Here is a 25,232-nt window from a genome sequence, read left to right on the forward strand (position 1 = left end):
TTTAAATTTATGAGGTTTATTACATAAAGAAAAAAATAGATTAAAATTTTATGAAGTTTTATTGTTGTATAAATTGATAGAATCACTATTAGATTCTAAATTTCATAACATACAATTTTTAAGTTTAAGCTTTATATAAAAATTTTAGTAGTGTGTCTGTAAATTTCTTAATTTTCGACATTTTTTTTTTGCAAAAAAGCGGTCAACTTAAGTTCTAGTTCCCTTTTAGGGTTTAACAAATTGTGCATCACCAAATTTTTCCAAAAATAATTTGAATGATGATTCTATTTCATCCGGAAAACATTTTTTATCTACAGCAATTTTAGCAGCATTTCGACATGCTTTTAAATCATATGCCGGTTTAAAAGATTTGTCTTCACATTTTAAAAGACCTAATTGAATTAAAAAAAATGTTCGAACTCTTGATATTTGATTTGTTTCTTTTGCATAATCGAAAGCATCTTTATATAGAGCAACAGCAATATCTAAAGCTTCTGCAGATTCTGTTGAAACATCTGAGCACTTTAAAACTAAAAATGTCAATCTTATTAAATAATCATCATCTTTGTATTTCTGTAAAAAAAACAAATAAAAAATTTTTTGCTTTATATGTTCATACTAAGTTAAGAAATAATATCGCTATTACCTTCAAATAGTTTCTAAACTCTTCGAGTTTATTTTTTTCTGTTAATGCCATAAACATTTTTGAAGTTGTGTTGCACTCAATAAAATTTTCGATTGTATTCGCTAATTCTTCTTCTTTAATGAATACGACACTGTTGTCGTGTGAAGAATTTTCTTTATTGTTGAATACAGACTAAAAGGTAATGAATTTTTACTATACAATTTAAAAAACATTTTTTAAATATTTACTTTATTACAAAATGCTGCGATATAGTTAACATCACAGTCGTCATCTTCCGATAAAGAAATTGATTCTAAGCCTCTGTAAGAACTAATCTCTGCTGGTTCATTTTTATCTTCCGCTTCTTCTTCTTCTTCATAATCGTCCTCGTTTTCTGCTTCATCTTCATTTTCAGTATCATCAACGCCGTCATCATCACCTTCATCATTTTCCATAGAAGCCAAGCAGTCTAGCTTCCCGTTTCCCTCCATTATTTCTTGAATCGTAATGCATCCCTCTCCTCCAAACTAAACATATAATGATACTTATAATACTCAAAAATCTATAAAATAAAGTATTTTTAATTTACTTGATTGCAATCAAGATTTAAAATTTTTAGGTTTTCTTTATTTCCAACGGCTGAAGCTACAGTTATTCCCCCATTCATTTCAATTTCGTTGGATTCCAACTCGAGAATCTAAAATTATATATCAAAAATATTGTTCTTATGCCATTATTCGACCAAGATACCTATTATCTTACCTCTAAGTCTGCATGTGAATTTTGAATGGCTTCTGCTAGTAGCAGGGCTCCTTTTGTTTTCAGTAAACAATCACCAAAATTGATTTTTCTCAATCTTTATATGTAAAATAACGTCATTTATAAGAATACTGGTATCTACGTTATTAAATTAAAATTCGTTTACTTACTTTTGCATTGATTTGAAAGCACTTGCCAAAGAAACGGCACCTTTTGAAGTGATAGTATTATCATTTAAATCTAAAACTCTCATATTCTCATTTTCTTTAAATCCATCGGACAATGCAGCTATACCTATATGATATATACCATTTTGTGGCATTGCAATTTCTTCTAAAGTTTTTACAGCTGCGAACACTTTTGCAAGTGCCTTAGCCCCTTCATTTTCTAAACGATTTCGTCCAGCAATAAAAACTTTGAGTTTTAACGGTTTACCAGCTTTTACGCTTGATTCGTGACAAGAAAGTAATGCATCTGCCAACATTTTACCTCCTTGGACACCTAATCCACAGTTGTTTAATTTTAATTCTTGTAAACTATAACAAGACGAGCTTTTTATAAAATCTACTAAACCAATCATGCCATTTGGACCTAACGCATTGTCACTACAGTCTAAAACTGTTAAATTTGCGCCCGCTTTTATTATACCACTGCACATTTCTTTAAGTGCTAAAGGTATTTCTGTTTTTAATCTACCAGTAAAGAGATCCTTCCAAAGAGCTTTCTGGAATTCTGGATGTTTTTGAAGTGCTTGACCAATAGCTTTAGCCGCTTCAACACCTAACGTATTCCCTTCTAAATTAAGGAGCGTTAATTTCTGAGATTTATTGATTTCATCGATTACAGGTTGAACTAAAAATATTATAATTTCTTTTCATCAAATATTACATTTTATAAAAATTAAAATAATTTACCAGCCGCTTCGTTTTCCCACTTATTTGATTTCCCTTCAAAACTAACACTGCTTGTAGCCGAATCCAATTCTTCTGCGAGTTTCGTAAAACTAAAATTTTGCAATTCTCCGTCTTTTGAACTCATTATTTAATTATTTTTTTTATGCTGTACAATTATACAATTTTTTTACTTCTGTTTAAATTTGAAACTAATTACAACCACTTTTAACTTCTAAATAATTCCTTTACTATATGCTTACTATGTAGTAAAATTGTTTAATGCAACAAACAACTAACAACAAACGGAATAGCAGACGCGATTTTGCCGGTTAAATGTCAGAAGAAATGTCAACCTTGACAACTAGAAAAAATCAATGTTTCTGGAATACATTAGTTAAGGCGATGTTAGATTTTGCCATGTTTACAAAAGAGGAACTACCTAAATTTATTTTGTTCAATTCAATCAATATGAAACTGGATAATACGAATGCAATTTTTTTGTGGAATGTAGCCTGGATTTTGTAGCCTCATACTAAACCTACCTTAAATTGTAAAATTTTATTTTCGAATGTACATAACGTATGTATGTTTATATTTTAAATGTAAACCATATACATATTCTTGTTTATGATTTGTCAATAAGGCCGTAGTAGATTAGCTACCTGAATATCTGATAGAAACGACGAAAACATACATGTTCTGTTTAAAAAACCTCTATTTCTGAAACTTCAATTTAAATTGAAATTTTATTTCAGAAACTTCAATTAAATTTTTGGAAGAGGAGAAAGAGTATGATTGAAAATTTATTGAATTTCACATTGAAATTGTTTGTGTTAAATTTTGTGTTAGATTTAAATATAATGTAGTAGGTAATTCAGTTTACCTTTAAATATTTTCAGAATTTTTATACAATACATATTTGAAGGTGGCCAAAAAAAAGAATTTTTCATAAATATTCACTATTGTAAACGTAGTCTTTTAATCATCTCCCTATTAACTTTTCGGTATAGAAACGTTGGATTTTCGTTATGTTTCCGGTTGTCAGCTGTCAAACTAACCTGTCCTTTTCCTTTTTGACCCGTTCGGAGTATAATTCGTATAAATTTCGCGGGTGGAAATTTTAAAAATTTTCCCTTAAAATGGTAAAATAACAAAAATATTTTTGGCAATCAATTAATACATTTAAAATCTGTTATATTATATGTAAAAATAGTTAATCTTTATTATAGATGAATGAAAATTTTAATGATTTAAAAATGTTTGCATGACTAAAAGTTGTTTTGTTTTAGGGTTTTGTAAAAGTTGTTAAGAACAAGCAATATTTCAAGCGTTACCAAGTTAAATTCAAGAGGCGACGTGAAGGTAAAACCGATTACTATGCAAGAAAACGTCTTATCTTCCAAGACAAAAATAAATATAATACACCAAAATATCGTCTTATTGTCCGTTTAAGCAACAAGGATATTACGTGTCAAATAGCCTATGCACGTATCGAAGGTGATAAAATAGTTTGTGCAGCTTACTCGCATGAATTACCAAAATATGGTATTAAGGTATATATAATAAAATTGATTTTATGAATGATTTTTTTTTTAATGAAATCATTGACTTTTTTTTTTAGGTTGGATTAACTAATTATGCAGCTGCCTACTGTACTGGTTTATTAGTAGCCAGACGTATTCTTCACAAGTTGGGTTTGGACTCTTTATATGCTGGATGTACTGAAGTTACTGGTGAAGAATACAATGTTGAGCCATTAGATCAAGGTCCAGGTGCATTCCGTTGCTATTTGGATGTAGGTTTAAGCCGAACCACAACTGGAGCTCGTGTATTTGGTGCAATGAAAGGTGCCGTTGATGGTGGTTTAAATATACCACATTCTGTTAAAAGATTCCCAGGTTATTCAGCTGAAACAAAAAGTTTTAATGCTGAAGTTCATAGAGCTCATATTTTTGGTCAACATGTCGCTGATTATATGAGAACTTTAGAAGAAGAAGATAAGGATGCATTCAAGAAACAATTCAGCAAATACATTGCTTTAGGAATTCGTGCAGATGATGTAAGAAAAATACGTAATATCTTTAAGACTTTCTATCTAGATTTGACAATTAGTATTTAAGATCTGAAAAGATTTGTGTTAAAGCATACATAGTGTAACTTGTTACTTGCAGAAACGAACATTTCTATAGCACTAATAACATTTCAGTTTTATAAAGTTTCAATTAATCTTCCTAAAAATATTAAAAATACGTCCATTTAAAAATTACCGTAGATGAATTTATTAATAGCTCTACTGTGCCAAAAGTGGACTACAAAAAATAATGTGATTTTTTGTTCGATTGTTTATGCAAAAAAAGTGTATACACGATCCTGTTAAAACCATACATTAAAATTTTTAAATTGTTCGAAATTCTTAATAGTTATACCTAAAAATGTTATACAACAATTAATAACTTTTATGCATATTGCATATCTATATTATAACAAGTGTTTTTCTCTTTTTTTAGCTTGAAGAAGTTTATAAAAAAGCTCATGCATCAATCCGTAGTGATCCAACTCATAAGAAGGTTCAAAAATCCGGAATAACTAAGAAGAGATGGTCAGCTAAGAAGTTGACATTAGAACAACGTAAGAAGAAGGTTGCTGAACATAAAGCAGCATATATAGCTAAACTTCAAACTGAAACTGAGGCATAAATCAACATAAATGTTAATTAAAATAGCCTTGGTTATTGTTTGTTAAAAGAAAATGAAAAAAAAATAAATTCAATTTTACTAAAGCTAATTTTTCAATATTTTTTTAATTTATGTTTTAAGATTTTTTTAGTTATAAATAAATATACATGTATATATGTATTAAAATTTGTATGCATTGATTTTCTTAATTTTTTTTTTGCAATTTGGAAAATGCATCTTCTTCGTGTCCACAATAGCGATTAGATTAATAATTGTTTACTATGCGGAGTGTAAGAAGTTCAAGGGGTTTATTTTATCAGTAAATGAGTTGTTTATTTTTGGAAGATTTATTTTGAAAAAAATAATTATTTGCATACATAGAATGAAAAATAACGTGGAGTTGTCAAAACAAGCAAATGCAATACATGAGGGAAATCAAATTGGAATTAAATTAAAAATGTATTTCACTCTAAATTAATAAAACTAAATACATATATACCGACATGTATGTCTCTTAGGAAAAATAATTATATATTTAATGGAAAAGTAATCCTGATTGTAAATGGGAGCTTTAATTAGTAAAATAAAAATAAACAGGGCATATTAGGGGATTTTCCATGATCCAGGTCTAACTTTTAAGTTTTTTTATTATTTGTTTTACTGCTACTTTTACTAATTAGCCCCTTAAGTGGAAATGGAGAGTGTCGCCCGCAAACATTTTCTGTGCCAAATTCGACATTGACGGGCTATGCCCGCAGCATATTTAAATGTTTCAAAAGCAGTAGTAGTAAATTTAATAAACTTAAAAACAACCGTTATGATATTTATGCATTATCTAGGCTTCCTTGTTCTCTAAAATTCTCTCATTGTAGATAACGGTACTGGGCGTTTTGTAAAAGAAAACAATTTGTAATTTTTCCTTATTCAGTTTGTCAGTGAGTTTTGTAGTAGAGTGCTGTAGTTTTTTAGCAATATATTTTGCTATTTTTGGGAGGTTGTTTTATAAAGTTTATATAACTAAAGATAACAAATAAATAACACAAGATATTAATCTTAGCCGTTTTTATTTATACATATTTAATATATGTAATTCTAAAAAACGAAAGTGATGATGACTGCAATTTGAGTGAACGGTGAATATTGAAAGTGATTTTTTGTTAATTTATATTTTTATAAATATACTCATTAAAGTTAAAATATTTTAGTTTTATTTTCTGATAACACAAGCACAGAGTTGCATTAAAATTAAATAGTCTGAACACGCATGTTTCTTCGAAATTAGATCGTAAGGCAAGGGGTTAGAAGAAGAACATAATAGAAAAATGTTGGATATTGTATTGAAAAATTGCTCGACTATGATATAAATTTGCAAATGTTAATAATCAGTTTCTGCAGATTTTTAAGTATTGGAAAAAAAAAACTTTCAAGGTTTAATTTTAGAATTTTCAGTACATGTCGGAATTATCAGCAAATTCTCGTAAAAGTATGTATTCGCCTTCATTTCTGTATTCAAAATATAAATTATGATTAAATATACATAGCTAGTCCAATTCTGTTTTTATATACCCCTCTATTATGTATATCGGTATCGGCCGATAAACGATAATTTATCGGCAAAATTTTGTGTTTGTATTACCAACATTGTTTATCGGTAAATTTTATCGGAGTCGGGAAAGCTTTTTTTCACTGTATAGAAAACGTATTAGCTGGTATTATGAAAACGATAAATTGTCGGGTTTTCCCCGATTTAAAAGCGGGTACAAATTTTTAAACGACAGATTTTTTTTTTTTTGTAAAATCTTCATTTTATCAAGGAAACTGGTGTAATTGATTGCTTTTTTTAAAATGTAAGCATTTTTTCTAAATTATTTTCTTTCAAAATGTTATTCATATATTTTATTTAGGAGTAAAATCGTAAGCAACAAAAAACAAATTGCGCGGTTAGTAGAAAAAATGGAAGAGGACTTAAACCTGGCAAGGAATGATAATCTGAAATTCTGGATAAACCTAAAAAATGTGTACATATTATATATGTAAATAATAAAATAAAATAGGTACATAAACATACATTTTGTTGTCTAAATCCAATGGATTAGTTGAATCTCTTATATGTCGTCTTTGAATAGCTTGCGTTTCTTCACTTACTACCGTTTCTTCACTTTCAAAATATAATGCACGCGACATTTTCCCGATATATGTATATTTTTATTTTACAAATTTAACAGAAAATAATTTGCTTACAACAACTTTTTAGCACATCAAAACCAAATTCAAAATAGTTTTAAAAATTTTTTGAAAATAACTTTTGAAAGAAAACAAATGTCATTAGAAAAAAAAAAAACTTTTTCTCCAATTTACAAAAACAAAAATTTGTATGAAAAAGCTTCTTTTAATCGGTTGAAATATTTTTATCGGTATCGGTTCATAATACAGAAGAAACTTAAAACCGATTAGAACTGCCGATAATATATCGGCCGATACCGATGTTCATAATAGAGGGGATAAAATGCATTGTTTTTTGCTGGTTGGGATGGTAAAACTAATTTATTAACGTAATAAATTGTCGATACGAAATACAATGCCGCATGTAAATTTAAAACAAAAATTAATTTTGGGAAAAAAATTTCAATTAAATAAAAAAAAATATTTAAATAAAAAGAATATTTTGTTAGTAGGTACTAACCTTACCTTGAGATTGATTTTCACTCATGGAGATCACATTAAAAATATTTATTTTAATTTTGTGCCAGTTGGGGTTGTTTCTATCATCAACTTTTCTTTAAATAAAATGATTTTTCATAAAGTGATTCTGTTTTTTGAGCAAGATTCTTATTTTTATTTATTTTTTTTTTCTCATTTTTTATAACAATTTTTCATACATTTAGTATTTATTTTATAATAATTAACAAGTTTTTTTTTTTTACCTTTTTATTTAAAACTTAGTTTTTTTTTTTATATATTATCCTGGTTTTTCATTTTATATAAAGATTGCATTTTTTTTATATGCGTTTTCATTTCCAAAAATTTTAGTGATTGATTTTTTTTATTTCTATTTTAATGTCTATTATTTTTTGTTTTTAATAATATATTTATATATAATTTTTTTTTATATTAACTATATATACTGTGTATTTGAATTTTTCAGTCATTTCTATTTCAAAAGTTTCTTTTTTTTTTGTTTATTTTTGTGTTGATTATAGATAAATTGTTTTATCTTAATTGTTTATGGTAAAATATTATGGTATTATGGCTATAAAGAAATGCGCTATTAAAATTATTCTCAAAAATTTTATTTTTTAAATCGTGTTTTTTTTCACATTCTTCATTTTTGTAGTTTTCTTTTATGTTATGCAAAAGTAGAACAAATTTCTTTAATTAAAAAAAAATTAAATTATAATTTATATAATATGTATATCTAGTTAAAAATATTATTTTTATAGAAAAAATTTGATGATAACTGAAATAAAGCATAATTAAATAAAATGTAAAAAGGCAGAGATAAGGTTGTGTTTTTTCTTTGAATAAAAATTTTGTGCATATTATTAAAAATTACATAAATGCCATGAATTTAATACATAATGTATTAAAATGAAATTATAACATGAAATTTCATGAAACTATTTTATTGTGATTAAAATTCTTCAATTTAATTTGAAATTGTTCTACTCTTTTTAATTATTATCATCCACCATTATGTTCTGTATTGATTATTAGTTTTTTTTTTTTTTTTATAATATAATATAAACGTTTATAAAATTTTTAATATTCATGCGTTAATTATATGATGTGCTTAAAGTAATATTTACTTCAGTATTCATAGTACAAATAACCTATTACTTTTAATTTGATACAAAAAATCTGGTTTTTATCTTTTTTAATTTTTTTACGTCTGCAATTTCATTTCTGTTTGATTTTGTAATTTTTTCAAAATCGATTTTAATAATCGATTTATTTTGTTTTATACTAATTAATTAACAATATTATAATTAACAAGTCGATTTTAATAATCGATTGGTTTGGTTTTTCGATTGAAAAATTTTTTATCGACGAGAGTGTGATGTGATGTCATATTCGGTTTGTCATTTTTATAAAATGTTAAAAAAAATTTTTCCTTTTTTATTTATTTTTTTCGTTTTTTGTTTTCAAATTTGCTGTAATGCTGATATTAAAAAAATTTTAATATAATTTTTTAATAAACACAATATAATATAATATACACATAAAAGATATAGGTCTGGCTTATTTAATTATCACCTGTATTTTTTAAGAGAGGCATCACTTGATATGGTAGAATATTATTCAAAAAAAAAAAAAAAACTATTTTTGAATTCAAAACCATTTGAAAATAAAATCAATGTTGAAATTTAATGTTATTTTATTCAATTAATAATATTATTAAATGATTACCCATATTGTGTTAGTCACATCAATTGATGTGATGGGTTATTATTCAGAAAAATTTTAAGTTTTTCAGAATAAAATCAATTCCGAAATTTGAAATTCTATACTGAGAACTAAAATACACCTTAAGTGATAGGACTTATAGGATAAAAGTGAATATTTTTACAATATCATGTGATACGTCTTAGAAAATACAGAAGTATTGATTTTACAATAAAAGAAAAAAAAAAATGGGTCAGGCTTTCGTTGAAATTTCTGTATGAATTGTAACATTTGTATAAAATATCGGTTGTCGGTTAAACACTAAAATTGACCATCTATAAAATTGGCATTTTTTAGTTAATTATATAAAATTAAAGTTGTGAATATTTGTTTTATTTAATTAAGAAAATTAAATTCTGATAATTTAACTTATGAAATTCCCACAAAATTTTAATATTTAAGATTAATTAAGTATAGTGAAAAGTAAAATTTTTTAAGTATTTATAATATTTAATTGGCGATCTATGAAAAAGCTCGGTTATTATAGATTGTTAATTTTATTTTTAAGCCGACGCGAATATATTTTTTTTTTTTGCTTTATTTTTTTTTAATAATTTATTCGTGCATTAGTGAATTTAATTCAGCATTTTTAATATTTTTTAATAGCTTACACATATTAGTATAATACATATATATATATATATATATATATATATATATATATATATAAAATTGGTTTCAAAGTTAGGAAGAATTACTGCCAAATATTATTTAAAAATATTGCATACATGTATTTAAGGTAATTTTAAGCGAATATATTCTCTTAAAATTTTTTTTAATATTTTATATTTAAGTATAAAATTTTATTTATTTTATTTTTTTTGTTAAAAAACGGAAGTTGTTTGTTTTTTTTTTATCTTATTATTATTTATGGTTTTTTTTCCATTATAATATATAAAATGTAATCAGAACTGTTGCATTCTCATCATCAGATTATTTGTAATAAAATTTTCAAAAATAATATTTAATTTTTAAATAAGCTTTTTATAATATATTTTTATAAAAATACATACTTCTTTTTTTTGTTATTTATTTTTATTTTTGTTTTTTTTTTTTTTATTATCTAAATGTGAAATGTATTCGCTGATGAATTTTTCTTTTCTATTTAAAAAAATTTTATTTTCGTCTAGTTTCTTGTGTTTTTGAATTTTATATTTTTTTTTAATAATTTCAATAAATTTCTCTGTTACTATATTTTTATTATGAATTTTGAATATTTTTTTTATTTATATTTTATAATACTACATTATTAATGACATAGTTATTACAAAAAATGAATTAACAAATATCAATTGTTTTTTTTCTTTACATATAATTATTTTCCTATTACATACAATTTTATGAGTATGTAATATTTTCAATAAGAAAAAAATGAATATATAATTTTTTCTTTTTAATATTTATAAATATTTCATAAAAGGTAACAAGTAGTTTTTTAAATTATTAAAATAAAAATGTGAAAATTTTTAGACAAAAATAGAAAGAGAGAAAAAAAAAATCAATAACTTTTATTTATAAATTTTCTGACAATTTTTTAATTTTTTATTCCTTAAATTTAAAATAAATTTTGTATTTTTTTTTTTTTTATAAATAAATTTTATAAATATAATATTAGTATGCATATATGTATGTATATAATTATTATTAATTATTCAGTTGGCTTTTTGTCTGATTGTTTTGTTATATATAGGAGATTTTCGATAATTCTAATATGCATTGAAGTTTCTAAATTAAATCTTAAAAGTCTTTTCAGACATACTTACAAATCTGCTGAAATTGAATATTTTACTTTTGCAGATTTTCAATATACTCGAGTAATTCTTCAATATTTTACATTTTTCTATTATGCTCTTCTTCAAATTTATAAAATTTTTGCAATAGTTATAAAAAAAAATTCCTTTAGAATTTTAAACACAACTCTCATTTTTGAACAAGGCTTTGGAAAATTAAGACCTAGTTAGAACTGAATTATCAAAAATTCCCATCCTTTTTTTTTAACACTTAAAATATTTTTTAAGCTTTAATTTTATTTATTTTTAGCCACCATTATAATTTGAAAACGGTGTAAAAATAAAAATTTAAAATTAAAAATGAAATTTATGTATATATCGTTTATGAATTTTTCAATCTAATATTTCAAAATAAATTAAAATAAATTTGATAATTTGTGTAATAATTATTTTGAAATGGTTATTCCATTTAATCATTTCCATTTGAATTTCTATTAAGCATTACATGGCTTGAGTTTTGGATTTGTTGGAAATTTTTTTATATTTTAGAATAAAATTATAATAAAAAAAATTAATAAATTTAAATTAAAAAACAAATGGACGCAATTTAATTTTATTGCACGTTATTATAATTAAAAAAAAATAATTTATCAAAATGTTTTTAAATAAAATTTTTTATATAGTTTAAAATAGCAATAAGCTTGCTCAAGAGCTCGTAATAGATTTAAATGAGCTTTAACTTTTCGTTTAAACTCCCTTAATTCATATTTAATTTTTTATTTTATGATTACAAAAAAATTAAGCTGTTTTTCTGGAACTTAATTGAAATTATTAAAAATGTAAATTTTAAAGAAAAAAGCGTGCAATTGAAATTAAATCTACATTATAAGTTTTAAGCTAGGATTGTTTTCTTTTTCTAGCATTTTAAAAAATCTACTTTGTAAATTTTATTAAGATTTTTATTTTATATAATAGATATAATTCGCTTATTATTATAATTAGTTAGGCTCATAAATTGAAAAGTTTCTTCTAAACAAATTTAAAAAATGTTTTGATAAAAGATTTTTTTTTCATCTATTAAAAATGAAACTATGTTCTTGAACATGGTTTCATTTTTAATTGATGTCATGACACTTTTTTTTTTTGAAAGACGAAGCCGATCAATATTTTAGTTAATAATTTCAGTTAAAAAATTGAAAAAGTTTTTAAAGTTTTTCTTTTTAATTATTATAAATCATAGATTCACAAATATGCGGGTGACAAAATCAGTGTTTGAAGGGGCCAATTGTTATAAATAATAAAATTACAATAATTAAATTAAAATAATTAAATCAAATAGCAAGAATTCTTATAAAAAAAAAAATAGTTTTTTTCTTTTATCCTTGATTTTTATAAATATATATGTATATATATTTTTCCTTATATTAATCCATATATACATACATTTATTAAATTTTCTTTTTAATATAATTAACTTTTTTACTTTAACACTTATTTACTAAAAAAAAAAATAATAATAATAATTACATGAACATTTCTACCATATTTTTATTTATTTTATAAATTGTAATTCTAAAGTTATTTTTTTTTTAATTTCCCTTAAAATTACAAAGTATTTTACTAATTATTATTTTTTAACATTCTTGCACAGAGATTTTTTATTGTAAAATATTTTTTTATACATAAGTTTATTATTTAAATATGGTATAAGTAGTTTTCATTATTTACTCATTATTTCCTTATAAATTTTATAATAATAAAATGTTTCTTAACTGCTTTCATAATTATAGTGTAAATTTATACTAAAATTGAGATTTCCTAATTTTCTTTATTTAATTTACAATTCAATTTATACATTATGCACGCATTTTAAGGTTATAATTTCAATAAAACTTATAAAAATTATTTTAAAATTTGAAATTACTTTATTTTATTAAAAATGTAAAAATATTGCGCGTGCATTTTATTTTTTAAATTAAAAAAAATGCTTTTCTTCGATTAACTTAATAAATTAAAAATAAAATAAATATAAATTAAATTTTTTTTTTACTTATCAATATTTTTATTCAAAAGTTGTTTATTTTTTATTTATTAATTAACTTGCTACATTATTCAAATTGTAAGTTTTGAATTCAATCTTCGAAATTTTTTAATGTGAAAATTTCAAGCCATATTTTTATACATTAAACTTTGTAGTTTCTTGGTACAAAATAAAAAATAATCAAATTTTAATTTGATATAAAATTATTATATTTTTTCTTATATAATAGAATTTACAAGAAATTACACAACTTCTCAACTATTAAATGAGCCAAGTTTAGAAATAATTTTGCAACACAAAATGTTTAAAACTACCATTATGTTTAGGATAGTTTAGTCTGAAAGCAAAAATTTATTACAACAAAAGTGGACCATATTTTCGCCAAATATTTTTTAAAATTTTGAATTTTAAAGAATAACTTTTATTTTTTTTTATAACATATTTTGATAATTTTGTGTGACATATACTTGCTAATTTATTTTATCAAAAACCACACACTATTTTTTAAAATCCTTAAAACGCATTCAATTAAAATATGTTTGTGGCGTTTTTTAATTTATGCTAATGAATTCGAATTAATTTTATTAATTCTATATAATAATGAATTAATTATTTCTTGTTTTTTTTTTTTAAATAAATTTTAATGTATGTATTAAATTTTTTTGAATATATTTTTAAATAAAAAAAACAAAAAAGAAAATAATTTCGATAATTACTTTATGAAATTAATTAATAATATTTTTTTTTACATTATATAAAAATTGCGAAAAAGAAGAAATTATTATTAATTGCAAATATTTCAAAATATCTTAAAAAATATTTTATGGTAGTTAAATTTTTTTTATACAAAAAAGTGTTTTTCTTTATTCTTTCAATTATTCTTCTTCTATTTTTAACAAGTTCTACTTACTTATAAATAGTATAATAAAATTTCTTTCCAATTTGATTTTATATTTAAAATACATACATGCATATAATAATTTGCATATTATTATATAATGATCTTTAATATTAAATAATTTTGTTCTTTTTCTAAATTCTTATTTTTTACTATATATATTTTTGCACTGCACCATTAAATTTGATTCTTTTCAATAAAATTGAAATTATATTCTTATCATCGGGATTGGCATGAACTGCTTGCACTATTCGTTGAAAAACCAGATTGTAAACTTGTCATTGATCCTTTATAATGGGCTGAACTCAAAATTTCATAAAAGAAATGTAATTGTGCTGGTTCCTCACCTGATGTTGTTGTACAATACCAATGTAAAACATAAGTTTCTTTAGCTGCCATAACATGCGATCCCTATAATTTAAACACAAAACAAAAATTTAGATATATTTATATGATATATGAAAATGCTAAAAGGTTAACAAAAGCAAATAACCAATTGAGCCTTTTTTTTTTAATTGAATACATATCAAATAAAACAAATTTTATTTGAAAAGGACTGATTTAAATATTTTTTTATATTAATAATAAAAAATAATTGTCACATACTTGTACACTTTCTTTGTGACGGCATATCGTTGTTGGTTCTTCTCTTGTATAATGGACACCTTCTTCAAAACCACATAATTCAATATAAGATGAATATGAATCTAAAATTTAAAAAAAATCCAATTAGTTTTTATAATTACATAATAAATTTATAACAAATTTCTATTTATTTAAAATACCTTCTTTAGTTCCAAGATCTTCACTTGTCCTATATAATGTAAAATGAACATCACTTCGTAAAATATCAAAATCCCACGTTAAAACTGATTTTGGATCACTATTTTTTATCACAACCTCATGAGTTTGACCATTTTTCAATTCAACACTTTGATATAAATTGTGATGTTCATGTGCGACAGCACCATTTTGAGCTTCTTCTTCACTATTCATCTTATATAAAGTTTTTGGTACAAGACCGCCTTCATGAATTAAGCTCTATAAATGAGTAATGTAAAATTAAATAAAATTAATAAATAACGTATAATTAAATTATTTTTAGTAAATTTGAATATTATACATAATTATAATTTACATTATATTAAATTTAATAAAATAAATGAAGCAATTTAACTTATTGTAAAAAAAAATGACAATAAATTATTTAATAAAAAGCAGGTTCAGTTTGAAACTATAAAAATGAATCAAAAATGTTGATTTCAAAACTACTCAAATTTTTTAAGAGTTGCCGCTAAACAAAAAAAATTGTGCTAATTGGCAAATAAAAATTTCATTTTGTTACTTTTACATGACTATCAAACCAACTAAACTAAACTGAATAACATTTTTTGGTTTTTGAGTAATACTATTGTAAAATGTCAATTATTTTAAAAATAAAATATAAATACAACACAATTAAATTGATGATAATAACATTTTTTTTGCAGTTTTTTAAATTTAATATTTTAAAACAAAAACGTAATTCATATATATTTGTATAAATGTATATGTGTTTGGATTGTGATTAATTGTATGATTGCATGAAAATAGTAAACGATTTAGCAATTATTTTGCTTAATTTAAAACTAAATTATGAGGAAAAATCTTGACATGACAAAAATGTATGTCTGGACACTATTTTTTTATTTATGTGCTAGTAATAATAAATGGTTCACGTGTATTTTCTTAGAAATGACATTGTCAAAATACAAAATTATAAATTGTTGACCTTTATTTTCTTTTTACTTTTTAATGATTGAAGTTGAATTAAAATTAAAATGTGGAATTGAGATATTTATTAATTAAATAGTAAAATTTTTTATCAAATTTAAATTAAAATTTAAATAACCAGATTTTAAATATTAACAATATTTAATTAAAATTCGATTTTTTTTTTTCTAATTTTAGTTTTAATTATTAAGAAATTAATTGACTTAAAATCATTTGTTAATTTTTAAAATCCAATTTATTTAGCTTTAAAAAGTTTTACAATGCAATAAACATAAGTTCGAAACTATTTCTAAATTAGTTTTACATCAACAATACAATAATAATTATTCAAGAAAAACAAAAAAATTAAATAAAGTATTTTTTTTAAAAATTATAAAATTTTAAAAAGAAAGTAATTTAATTAGATAATGAAGTTTTTTTCGTAATAAAACATGCAAAATAAAATCAAAATTAAAAATTGATTTATTAATGGCTCGTTTTTATTTATTTATTTTTTGTTTTAGATATTTTAAAATATTTATCGAATTCATTGACGGTGGATGGTGAACCAAGATATGATGAAAAGTTTTTTATGAAATTTAATCGAAAAGCGAAATTAACATAACTTATATTTTTTTCTTTTAAAACCATTGCTCATGTTGAATTTTTAAAATAAAGCCTTTAAAAAAACTACATTTAGAACTGGTAACTACATATATGTATATTGTAATGTATGTATAATTATATATTAAACAGATGAGAGAAGAATAATCACAATTTTTTATATATGTACATATATATATATAAATGACAAAAGGTTTGTGACGATTGACAAAAGAAAACAAATGCTTTGATCAAGCATTTTATAAAAATTCATAAAAATAGAAGAGCGAATAAAAGTTCGCGGAAGAATGAACAAATCTTAGATTTTTCTATTTTTCGAATTTTAAAATTTATGTAGTTTTAACTATATTAAATTTCAAAAACTGTTTAATATTTCATATTTTATTAATTGGCTAGGTTTAAATCAAAATAAACTAATATTCCTTCTTTTCATCTCAATAATAAATCATTATAAAAAAAATATAAAAGTTAATTCATTTTGAAAAATGAGTTCCACAAAAATGATGTACATTGAAAAATATGAAACACTATTTAAGGTACAATTAAAAACAAAAACTTTCAATTGTAAATATTGCACAGATGATGTACATTGAAAAATATGAAACACTATTTAAGGTACAATTAAAAACAAAAACTTTCAATTGTAAATATTGCACAGAACATAGTTTTTTAATTTTAATTATAAATTTTGATTTTTTAAATACACAATACGACAGTACGGTATAGATTATTCTCTATCAAACACGATCATACTTGCTTTTGACATATGATTTTTTTTAGTATTGACAAGTCTCAGTGATGCTACGATAACTTTAATCCCTACAATATTACTCAATTAAATTTGTGAATTAATATTAAATTTAATTTAGAATTCAAATTTGATTTCAAGTTCAAATTTGAAAATTCTATAGCGTGATTAAGATTTGTGTTTCATTGGAATTTATTCGCTCTTACTTTTTATTTTGAATTTACTATATTTTCAATATTTTTATGAGTGTGTGAAAAGGCCATAATGGTATTTGTAGAATTAACTTCACATGTACATATGTAAACAAAAAAAAAAATAATAAAAATATTTAAGAAAAATATAAAACGAACTACAAGGAATCAAATGAACGAACATTTAAATAAAATAATGCAATTTGTAATTAAGAAAAATAAAAAAAAAATCCAATTTTTGTAATCAATCGGTTCATTTGGAATAAGTGAATTTCAAAATATTATTTGTGGGTAATAATTAATTTTTTTTTTAAATTTGTTTAGTTGAAAAAACTCTCTAATTTTAAAATAAAATAGAAAAAAAATTAGAAATTAACAGGAGAATGTGGAAAGGTAAAAACAATATATATATTTTTGAAACATTTGTTTAATTTTTTTCAGATTTATATATACATATATAGATCCTTACACATTGACATTTGTTTAAATAACAACGTGTGTAGTTTTTCGGCTCGACTTGGTCCACACTTGTTGAAATATTTGCCTGATGAGTTTTGGAATAATTATTTTAGTTATAAGATTTTTTTAGTATTTTGATTATTTTTTTTTAAGACAAACATTTATAAATAGAAGTTTTTTTTGAAGTCATAGCAGTAGAATCATTCATTCACATTTCATAAAATATTGTTTAACAATTTTCATTTTAATTAAAGAAACAAACAAAAAAAAAAGAAATAGAAAACAAATAATCAAATAAATTTTTTAAATTAAAAATATAAATATATTTTGTAATGTAGATTAATTTTGTAATATTTTGTAATGTAGAAAATTTTATTTAATTTTATAAAAAAAAAAAGAAATTATTTATATTTTTACATATACATGTATATATATATATATATATATATATATATATATATATATATAAATATATAAAATAATGTAAACTTGCAATAAAGTTTTAATAATTTTTAAATAAAAATTTATAGATATATCGTAAAATTGATAATGTATATTTAAGAAATTTTTATAAGTATAGATATCAAGGGTTTGTTAATTTGATTTTAAATTGTTGAATTTGAGAAGTCAATTGTGTTGTTCCTAGAAAGCATATAATATTAACTTTTTTTTTATTCATTATAAGTTTCTTTAATTACAATAAAGTAGATTGACGGTTATGTCAAATTTCGTTAGGTACAAATATGACAAATATGACAATTATTTTCAATTTGTCATATTTTCAATTTTAACATAATTCTTATAAAAAATTTCTTTAATAAAATTAAATTAATTTTTTTTTTCCTCTTAATTAAAAATCAAGTTAACAATATTTCAAATTACAATTATAAAAAAAAATCTTTCTTAAGAGATTTCAACAATTCAGTCTAGCAAAAATATTTTTTATGGAAGTGGATTATAAATAAATATTAGTAAAAATATAGCATATCTATATCAATATAACAAAACATTTATGTATTATATTTTATAGCAAAATTACTTTATATTAAATTGTTTTATAATTTATATAAAAAATACTGTATGACAGATTGTCTATTATAATTTCTAATAACTTATTCAAATTATTTTAAAGTTTTGGTTAGACAAAACACAACATATTTAAAATTAATAGTATGAATTCAATTTGAAATAATAAAATTAAATAAAATCATTTGAAATAACTTGTTACAATTCTGTAATAATTATCAATAATTTTTGAAAGCAAAACTTGATTATATTTAAAATAATTCTTTATATAGATTTAATTTTTTTTATTGATCTGGGGTATAATGAATACGCAAGATAGACATTAATTTCTAAATAAATAGAAATTCATATTAATTTATAAAGTAATTGAATTATTGAAATATGTAGACCTTATTTTAATTTTATAATAATTATGGAATTTTTTATATAAAGTAACAAAATAGAAATCAATTAAATTTTTGAAATTTAATAAGTGAATTTTTTTAAGTGAAATTTAAATAAGTGTTTACATAATTAAAAAAAATAATTTCCATAATTTTTTATTAACATTGTTTCTTATTTACATTAATATTTTAATTTATTTTTTATAATTGATTTCTATTCAAAAAGTGCACTCTTATATCACAATTTTGATAATAATAATTTATTTATACATTTCTATTAATTTTAATTTTAATATTCTAACACGTTCACTATAAATTCCTCTAAATTACAAGAAAAAAATTATTATTTACAAAAAAAAAAAATTATAATTTTCCAAATCAAATACAAAATTTTAGGTTTTTTTGTCAGTATAAGTGCAGTATACTTATTTCTCAATATTAAAGTACAAAAAAAATAATACTTAATTTTAATAGTTAAAAGGGAATTAAACTTATTTTTGAAGAAAATTTATTTACCTTGCATGGTCCACCCAAAAAGTCTGGTATTTTATCTGATTCAATATATTGTTCCAAACCATCTTTCATATGTAAACAATCAGGGCCACCATAAAATAAAAATTTTGATCTCGTATTTTCATCTAAAACAAAACAGAATTAATTGAAATATATAAAAATTTTTTTTTTCTTAAAATATTAATTAAAATCTATAAATACTTACGTATAAATGCACTAACAATTGTCCATGCAATCGGAAATACTCTTGGTGCCCTTACAACCAGTACTCTACCCATTGTTTCTGGATAATTTTTTTCAACTGTTTCAATAATATTATATAAAGCTTTTACTCCAGGACGCCATAAATGTCTCATTGAAAGACCATCTAAATCAACTAATAATGACCAATTTAATATTGGTTTATTTAATTTTTTTGCAGATTCATTTATTTTTTTGATTCCTTGTTCACAAATATAAATTGACTTAAATGAAAAAGAAGAATAAATTAATCATTTGATTTTCATTTCATTTCGTTAAAATATCATACCAATTTTAGGAGACCATCCTCTCCAACAGCCTTTAATAAACCTTTAACATCCATATGACCCAATCTTAATATATAAAGTGGACGACCATCAATATCACGATGATGCCATCCACCTGGAAAATGATTTACCACAACCGAAGGTATTGTATATTCATTTAATATTGAATCAACATTATTCTCTTTACGCCATTTTAATGATTCTTCAAGCATATGAAATGATTTTTCAATACTAAAATCTCTTGCACGTAAAAATCTTAATAATGTTTGATAACTTGGTATTTTATCAACAAATTCTAATTCTTCAATTTTTTTTCTTAATTCCAATAATTTTGATTCTTGCATTGGTGTTAAATGTCCTAAAAATTTTGCTATAAAATCACCATCCAATAATATTTCATGTGATTCATGCGAATAATGACGACTAGCAAAATGATGATGATGACTATTATGATGATTATTATGATGATGTTCTGGTGATGATAATTTTATTTGTTGTATATCTTTTGTTATCTCAGTTGTTTCATTATTCTTTTCATCATTATCATTATCAATTTGTTCATTATCACTTATTGGCCATCTTTCAACATGTGTTATACCTTCGTTACGTAATTCCTCAATAAAATATTCAATTATTTCACGACCTTTTAATGTTGTTTGTGTATATTGTTTCATTCCCATTTTTTCCATTGAATGTTCAAAACCAAAAAAATTTTTAATATCTAATGTTGCTGTTTGATCAAAACATGTCCAATCTGGATTATCTGGATGAGCATAATAACGGCAACGTTCAAATATTTCAACACGATTTGAAAATGTTTCATTTGTTGCTTCAATATTTAATGTACGATTTGGCATATCAAGATAATTATCTTGTATAAAAAATACATGATCAACACCAATTACTTTACGTAATATATATGGTGCTTCAACAGCTAATTTACAACGTCGACTTGTATTACGTCTTGCACCATTCTCTAATATTTCGTCTTTAACTATTTCACAATCCAATACGATTGGCATTTGAGGGCATGTTGGAAAACGTCTCTCATAAGCCTAAAATTATCATTAAAAATAGAAAAATATTAATATTAAATTTAAAATAATTAAATTATGAATTATATTTTAAAAGATTAAAGTAAAATTTAATTTATTAGCAAAAAAATTTAAATATCGAAATTTTTGCTAGTGCAAGGACATACTCCATTTTTTTTTCAATAAGGTATCAAATAATGCAATTTTAAATCGAATGTCAATCAATAATTTAAGTGTAATTTTTTTCAATAGAAATTTAATATAGCTATCACAATTTATTATAAAAAAAAAAAAAAAATGAAAAATAAATAAAAAAAAATCGCGTGCTAAAAATATATAATATTATAAAACAATTAAGAAAAACAAGAAATTATTGGAAAAGATAATGTTGGTTTGGACAACTTTGGGTAAGTTAAATAAAATTACTATTAAATTTAATTACTTTCTCGAAATTTTATAATTAAATTTTCAATCAATTCAATTTTACTTATTTTCCAGTAAATTTGCAAATGGTTCAATATTTTTAATTTTGCCAAATATATATGGTTACCAAATACCTAATAAAATATGTACTTGCATTACAACATTATAATTAAATATCGATTAAAATTAAATATCGATTGTGATTAAAATACATTTTAATAAAATCTTGAAATTTGATGTAATGCAGAAGTATTCCGATAGATGGTATATGCGAAACGTTTAATTTATAATACTTTTTCAATTAATATTTTAATAATTATAGAAAAAATAAAATATCAAATGCCGTCAAAATTGATATAGTTTTGTGTGTGTGTACAAATAATAATATACGAGTGCATATATACACGCAAATGAATGTACATATTGTAGGTAGTATAAGTTTAAATTTATTGAAAATGTTAGATGATGATAATAGTACTTTAGGTTAAAAAAAATATTACATTTCAATTAAAAAAATATATGTGTGTATATATATATATATATATATGTAATTTTATATAAATGTAATATGTAAAATTAAAAAAATGACAGTATATGTATGTGCGTATATAAAATATTACTTTTGCAAAAGTGGCGCTACAACGAATTTAAATCGATACTCTCATTTATTATTTAAATTCTGTGGTTTTGAGAAAAAATTTACTAAGTTGAAAGAATAAATTATTTCAAATTATTAAATTCAACTTTAAGATATAATATTTTGAAAAAACTGTATTTTTAAAATTTTAAAGTACCTATTTGAATTTTCGATTTATTGGTTCATTTCATCTGGTGTTCAAATGAGTAATTTAAAATTTATAATTACTCGTAAATTGATTATCGAAGGCAAATTCTGTTTTAATTATGAATTAATTTTTATTTATTAATTGCTTAATTAATTTTTATTTATTTTTCATTTAAGTGTAATTATGTACATACATTTTATCAAAACGAACCGATTTGCGCACAAATATAATTTATAAACACAATTTATGTATAAAATAATAATACTTTCTATACACCTTATACACCTTACGTACATATTGGTATATAAGCAAATTTTATATGGCAACGGCGTTTGAGAATAATGCTCACAATTATTGTGTTCACATGTGTGCAATACACTTATAAAAAATTATGTTTTTAAATTATATAAATAACACTAATCTTAATAATCATCTCAAGTTAAAAAATAAAAATTTTAAACCAAATAACAAAGATATTTTTTTTCCCATTTCTATGCAATTTTATTAAATTTAATTCGTAAATTGCTCTTATATTTTGATTATAAAAATGTTTAAGCAATTTCTTCTTTAATTTTGTTTTTTTTTTTTTCAAATAAAAAGTGAGGGAGGGAGAAAAAAAAGTGTAAATATAACGCTTGGATTAAAAATAAAACACCTTGACGAATTCACACTAATTTTTTTTTTAAATTTTTCTTAAATTATTTATTTAAATTGGTGATTATTTTCTATTTTATTAATGTTTACCTCACTTTATTCCTCTTTTTTTTTCTGTACAAATTTAAACATTTTAAAAGTAAATTAAATCTTTCCTTAATATTATCTTTAATTCAATATTTATTCAAATAATATTATTATGTACATTAAAGCGAAAACAAACTCGTGTATTCGTACTTGTATTGTGTATAGAGAGAGATATTTGAAATGGTACTTGAAATCTGAAAGACAAAAAGTCTAGTTAAACATACTATGTGTTATTGTTGTTATATAACTAATTTGTCTAACTGACATTTGTAGTAATAACATTAGATTGCTCTTTTTTTCATTTAATGATAATCATGGAAAATAATAATTTTCATCATAATTTAAATTAAATGATTTTATCATTTTCAATTGAAATTTACGACTGTTACGTTCAGGTTCTCTATTGTATTTAGAAAATCATAGATGTCGCTACCACAAAATTCATTTCGGAACTACCTATTCAGTTATTTAAACTGAATAATAGCTATAAATCGTTTTTTTTTTTTCAATTTATAGCTGGTTTTCAGAATTGAGATTGGGCAAAGTAAATCTTTAAAATTCATACTAATTTTTTTTTTTTTTTCAAAACTAACATTAAATAATTTTGATTTAATGTGTATATTTTCAAAAATTATAAACATTAGACATGATAGCGAAATTCAGTAAATTTAAGAAGCTGGAAATATTATAACAAATATTGTCATAATCAATTGCTGTCATATAACTCGAAACTGTCATAATCAAAAATTGTGCTATAAAAAAAATTTCTGCATGACAATATCTATGATTTAATAGAATCCTATCGTTTTGCGGAATTTGAATTTGTACTATTATAATTCTATATAATGTATATAATAAAATAAAAATGATGTGATTTAAAAAAAGAATAAGTGTACATGTATTAAGTAATAAAGAAATTTTTTGTTTGACCTACCCAATTGATGTGAGGTGATCGCTTATTTATACATTCTCATGTCACTTTAATTCTTTATTTTATAATCCCATATTTTATATTTAAATAAAATATTTAATATTTTTGAACATATGACAAGCATGTATTTTTAAAATTATTGGCATTTATTGTGTCCAAATTTTTTTTTTTTCATGTGTCTCATTGCAATTTACGTTAGGTTATTTATTTAGAATTTTTATATCTATATGTGGATATATGGCTGTATATATAGATTAATACACACATTATTATGTTAATAAGAATATTATATAAACATTTTAAAATACTTAAATCTAATGAAAATATGTTTTTTTTATGGAATTTTTTATATAATGTCCTTCAATTATTTGAATAGAATCGTTATAAAGACCCATAGAATCTTTTAAAATATGAAAACAAAATTAAATACGTTTTCTTAAAATTGAAAATTGAGTGACTTCCGTATCATAATGCTTAAAATAACTGTCACTTTACTAATTGTTATACACATACACGTAAATTTATTTTTATTGTAAGTCATCATCATTCGAGAATGGCTCGAGTATCGATTGTTTCATTCAAAGAACACTGCTACACTTTTTATTCTAATAGTTTTTATGTTAATAATTGAATTTACATTGTAAAGTTTTCCGTTACAATCTTACCCTTGAAAAATAATAATCTAATATTTGTTGTCATCATTTATATCATACGTTGTAATTGTAATGAGTAGTTATTAATTTAAAGTATATTTATAAATAATGAAGAATAATTCCATATAATTTAATTTAAAATAATTTGTGAATTATAAGTTAAATGCACAAAATAATCAGGGCAGGAATAACCTACACGTAAAATACACCTGGCACTCTAGGGCCGGCTTTCAGATTCAACAATATCATAAACACTTAAAATAACAGCAATGTTTCTAAGAGACATTATTGATTAACAATTATGTTTGCCTCAGCATTTAGAAAATGAAGTAGAAAAGGGAGAATAGAAAAACTATTGTCAGTTGATTAAATACTTCT

At 22.3% G+C, this 25,232-nt stretch overlaps 3 protein-coding genes across 5 annotated transcripts in view; 1 reads left to right on the forward strand and 2 right to left on the reverse strand.

Moving 5' to 3' along the window:
• Window positions 1-50: 50 nt before the first annotated feature.
• Window positions 51-2,497, reverse strand: LOC129609421 (ran GTPase-activating protein). Its single transcript, XM_055521324.1, has 7 exons — window positions 2,299-2,497; window positions 1,555-2,236; window positions 1,388-1,481; window positions 1,215-1,322; window positions 874-1,152; window positions 647-817; window positions 51-573 (listed from the first exon to the last, which is right to left on the reverse strand). Exons 1-7 carry the CDS (start codon window positions 2,420-2,422, stop codon window positions 226-228), a joined length of 1,806 nt encoding a protein of 601 aa, XP_055377299.1. The 5' UTR covers window positions 2,423-2,497; the 3' UTR covers window positions 51-225.
• Window positions 2,498-3,298: 801 nt separating this feature from the next.
• On the forward strand, window positions 3,299-5,061 carry LOC129609422 (60S ribosomal protein L5). The gene is made up of 4 exons (XM_055521326.1): window positions 3,299-3,419; window positions 3,567-3,830; window positions 3,899-4,336; window positions 4,785-5,061. The coding sequence occupies exons 1-4, from the start codon at window positions 3,417-3,419 to the stop codon at window positions 4,971-4,973; spliced, it is 894 nt and encodes a 297-aa protein (XP_055377301.1). The 5' UTR covers window positions 3,299-3,416; the 3' UTR covers window positions 4,974-5,061.
• An 8,926-nt stretch (window positions 5,062-13,987) lies between these two features.
• Window positions 13,988-25,232, reverse strand: part of LOC129609409 (protein real-time) — a 105,821-nt gene continuing 94,576 nt past the window's right edge. Inside the window, exons 3-9 of one of the 3 annotated variants that reach the window (XM_055521310.1) lie at window positions 20,290-21,342; window positions 19,966-20,224; window positions 19,764-19,885; window positions 17,849-17,923; window positions 14,850-15,105; window positions 14,671-14,771; window positions 13,988-14,475 (exon numbers count right to left, since the gene is read on the reverse strand). In XM_055521310.1, coding sequence (XP_055377285.1) covers window positions 14,284-14,475; window positions 14,671-14,771; window positions 14,850-15,105; window positions 17,849-17,923; window positions 19,764-19,885; window positions 19,966-20,224; window positions 20,290-21,342 — 2,058 coding nt within the window. In that variant the 3' untranslated portion in view covers window positions 13,988-14,283. The remainder of the gene's footprint in view (window positions 14,476-14,670; window positions 14,772-14,849; window positions 15,106-17,848; window positions 17,924-19,763; window positions 19,886-19,965; window positions 20,225-20,289; window positions 21,343-25,232) is intronic. The other 2 variants (XM_055521309.1, XM_055521311.1) reach the window with 2 other exon arrangements.

This window comes from Condylostylus longicornis, unplaced genomic scaffold (genome assembly GCF_029603195.1).
Source record: "Condylostylus longicornis isolate FDR11 unplaced genomic scaffold, ASM2960319v2 ptg000039l, whole genome shotgun sequence".
NCBI lineage: Eukaryota > Metazoa > Arthropoda > Insecta > Diptera > Dolichopodidae > Condylostylus > Condylostylus longicornis.

Coding starts and splice junctions, on each gene's coding strand:
- LOC129609421 (XM_055521324.1), bottom strand. CDS start 2,422: ATGAGTTCAAAAGACGGAGAATTGCAAAATTTTAGTTTTACGAAACTC. Junction 1,153..1,214: donor TAAATCTTGATTGCAATCAA/GTAAATTAAAAA, acceptor TTATATGTTTAG/TTTGGAGGAGAGGGATGCAT. Junction 818..873: donor TCGCAGCATTTTGTAATAAA/GTAAATATTTAA, acceptor ATTACCTTTTAG/TCTGTATTCAACAATAAAGA.
- LOC129609422 (XM_055521326.1), top strand. Junction 3,831..3,898: donor TACCAAAATATGGTATTAAG/GTATATATAATA, acceptor TTTTTTTTTTAG/GTTGGATTAACTAATTATGC. Junction 4,337..4,784: donor TAGGAATTCGTGCAGATGAT/GTAAGAAAAATA, acceptor CTCTTTTTTTAG/CTTGAAGAAGTTTATAAAAA.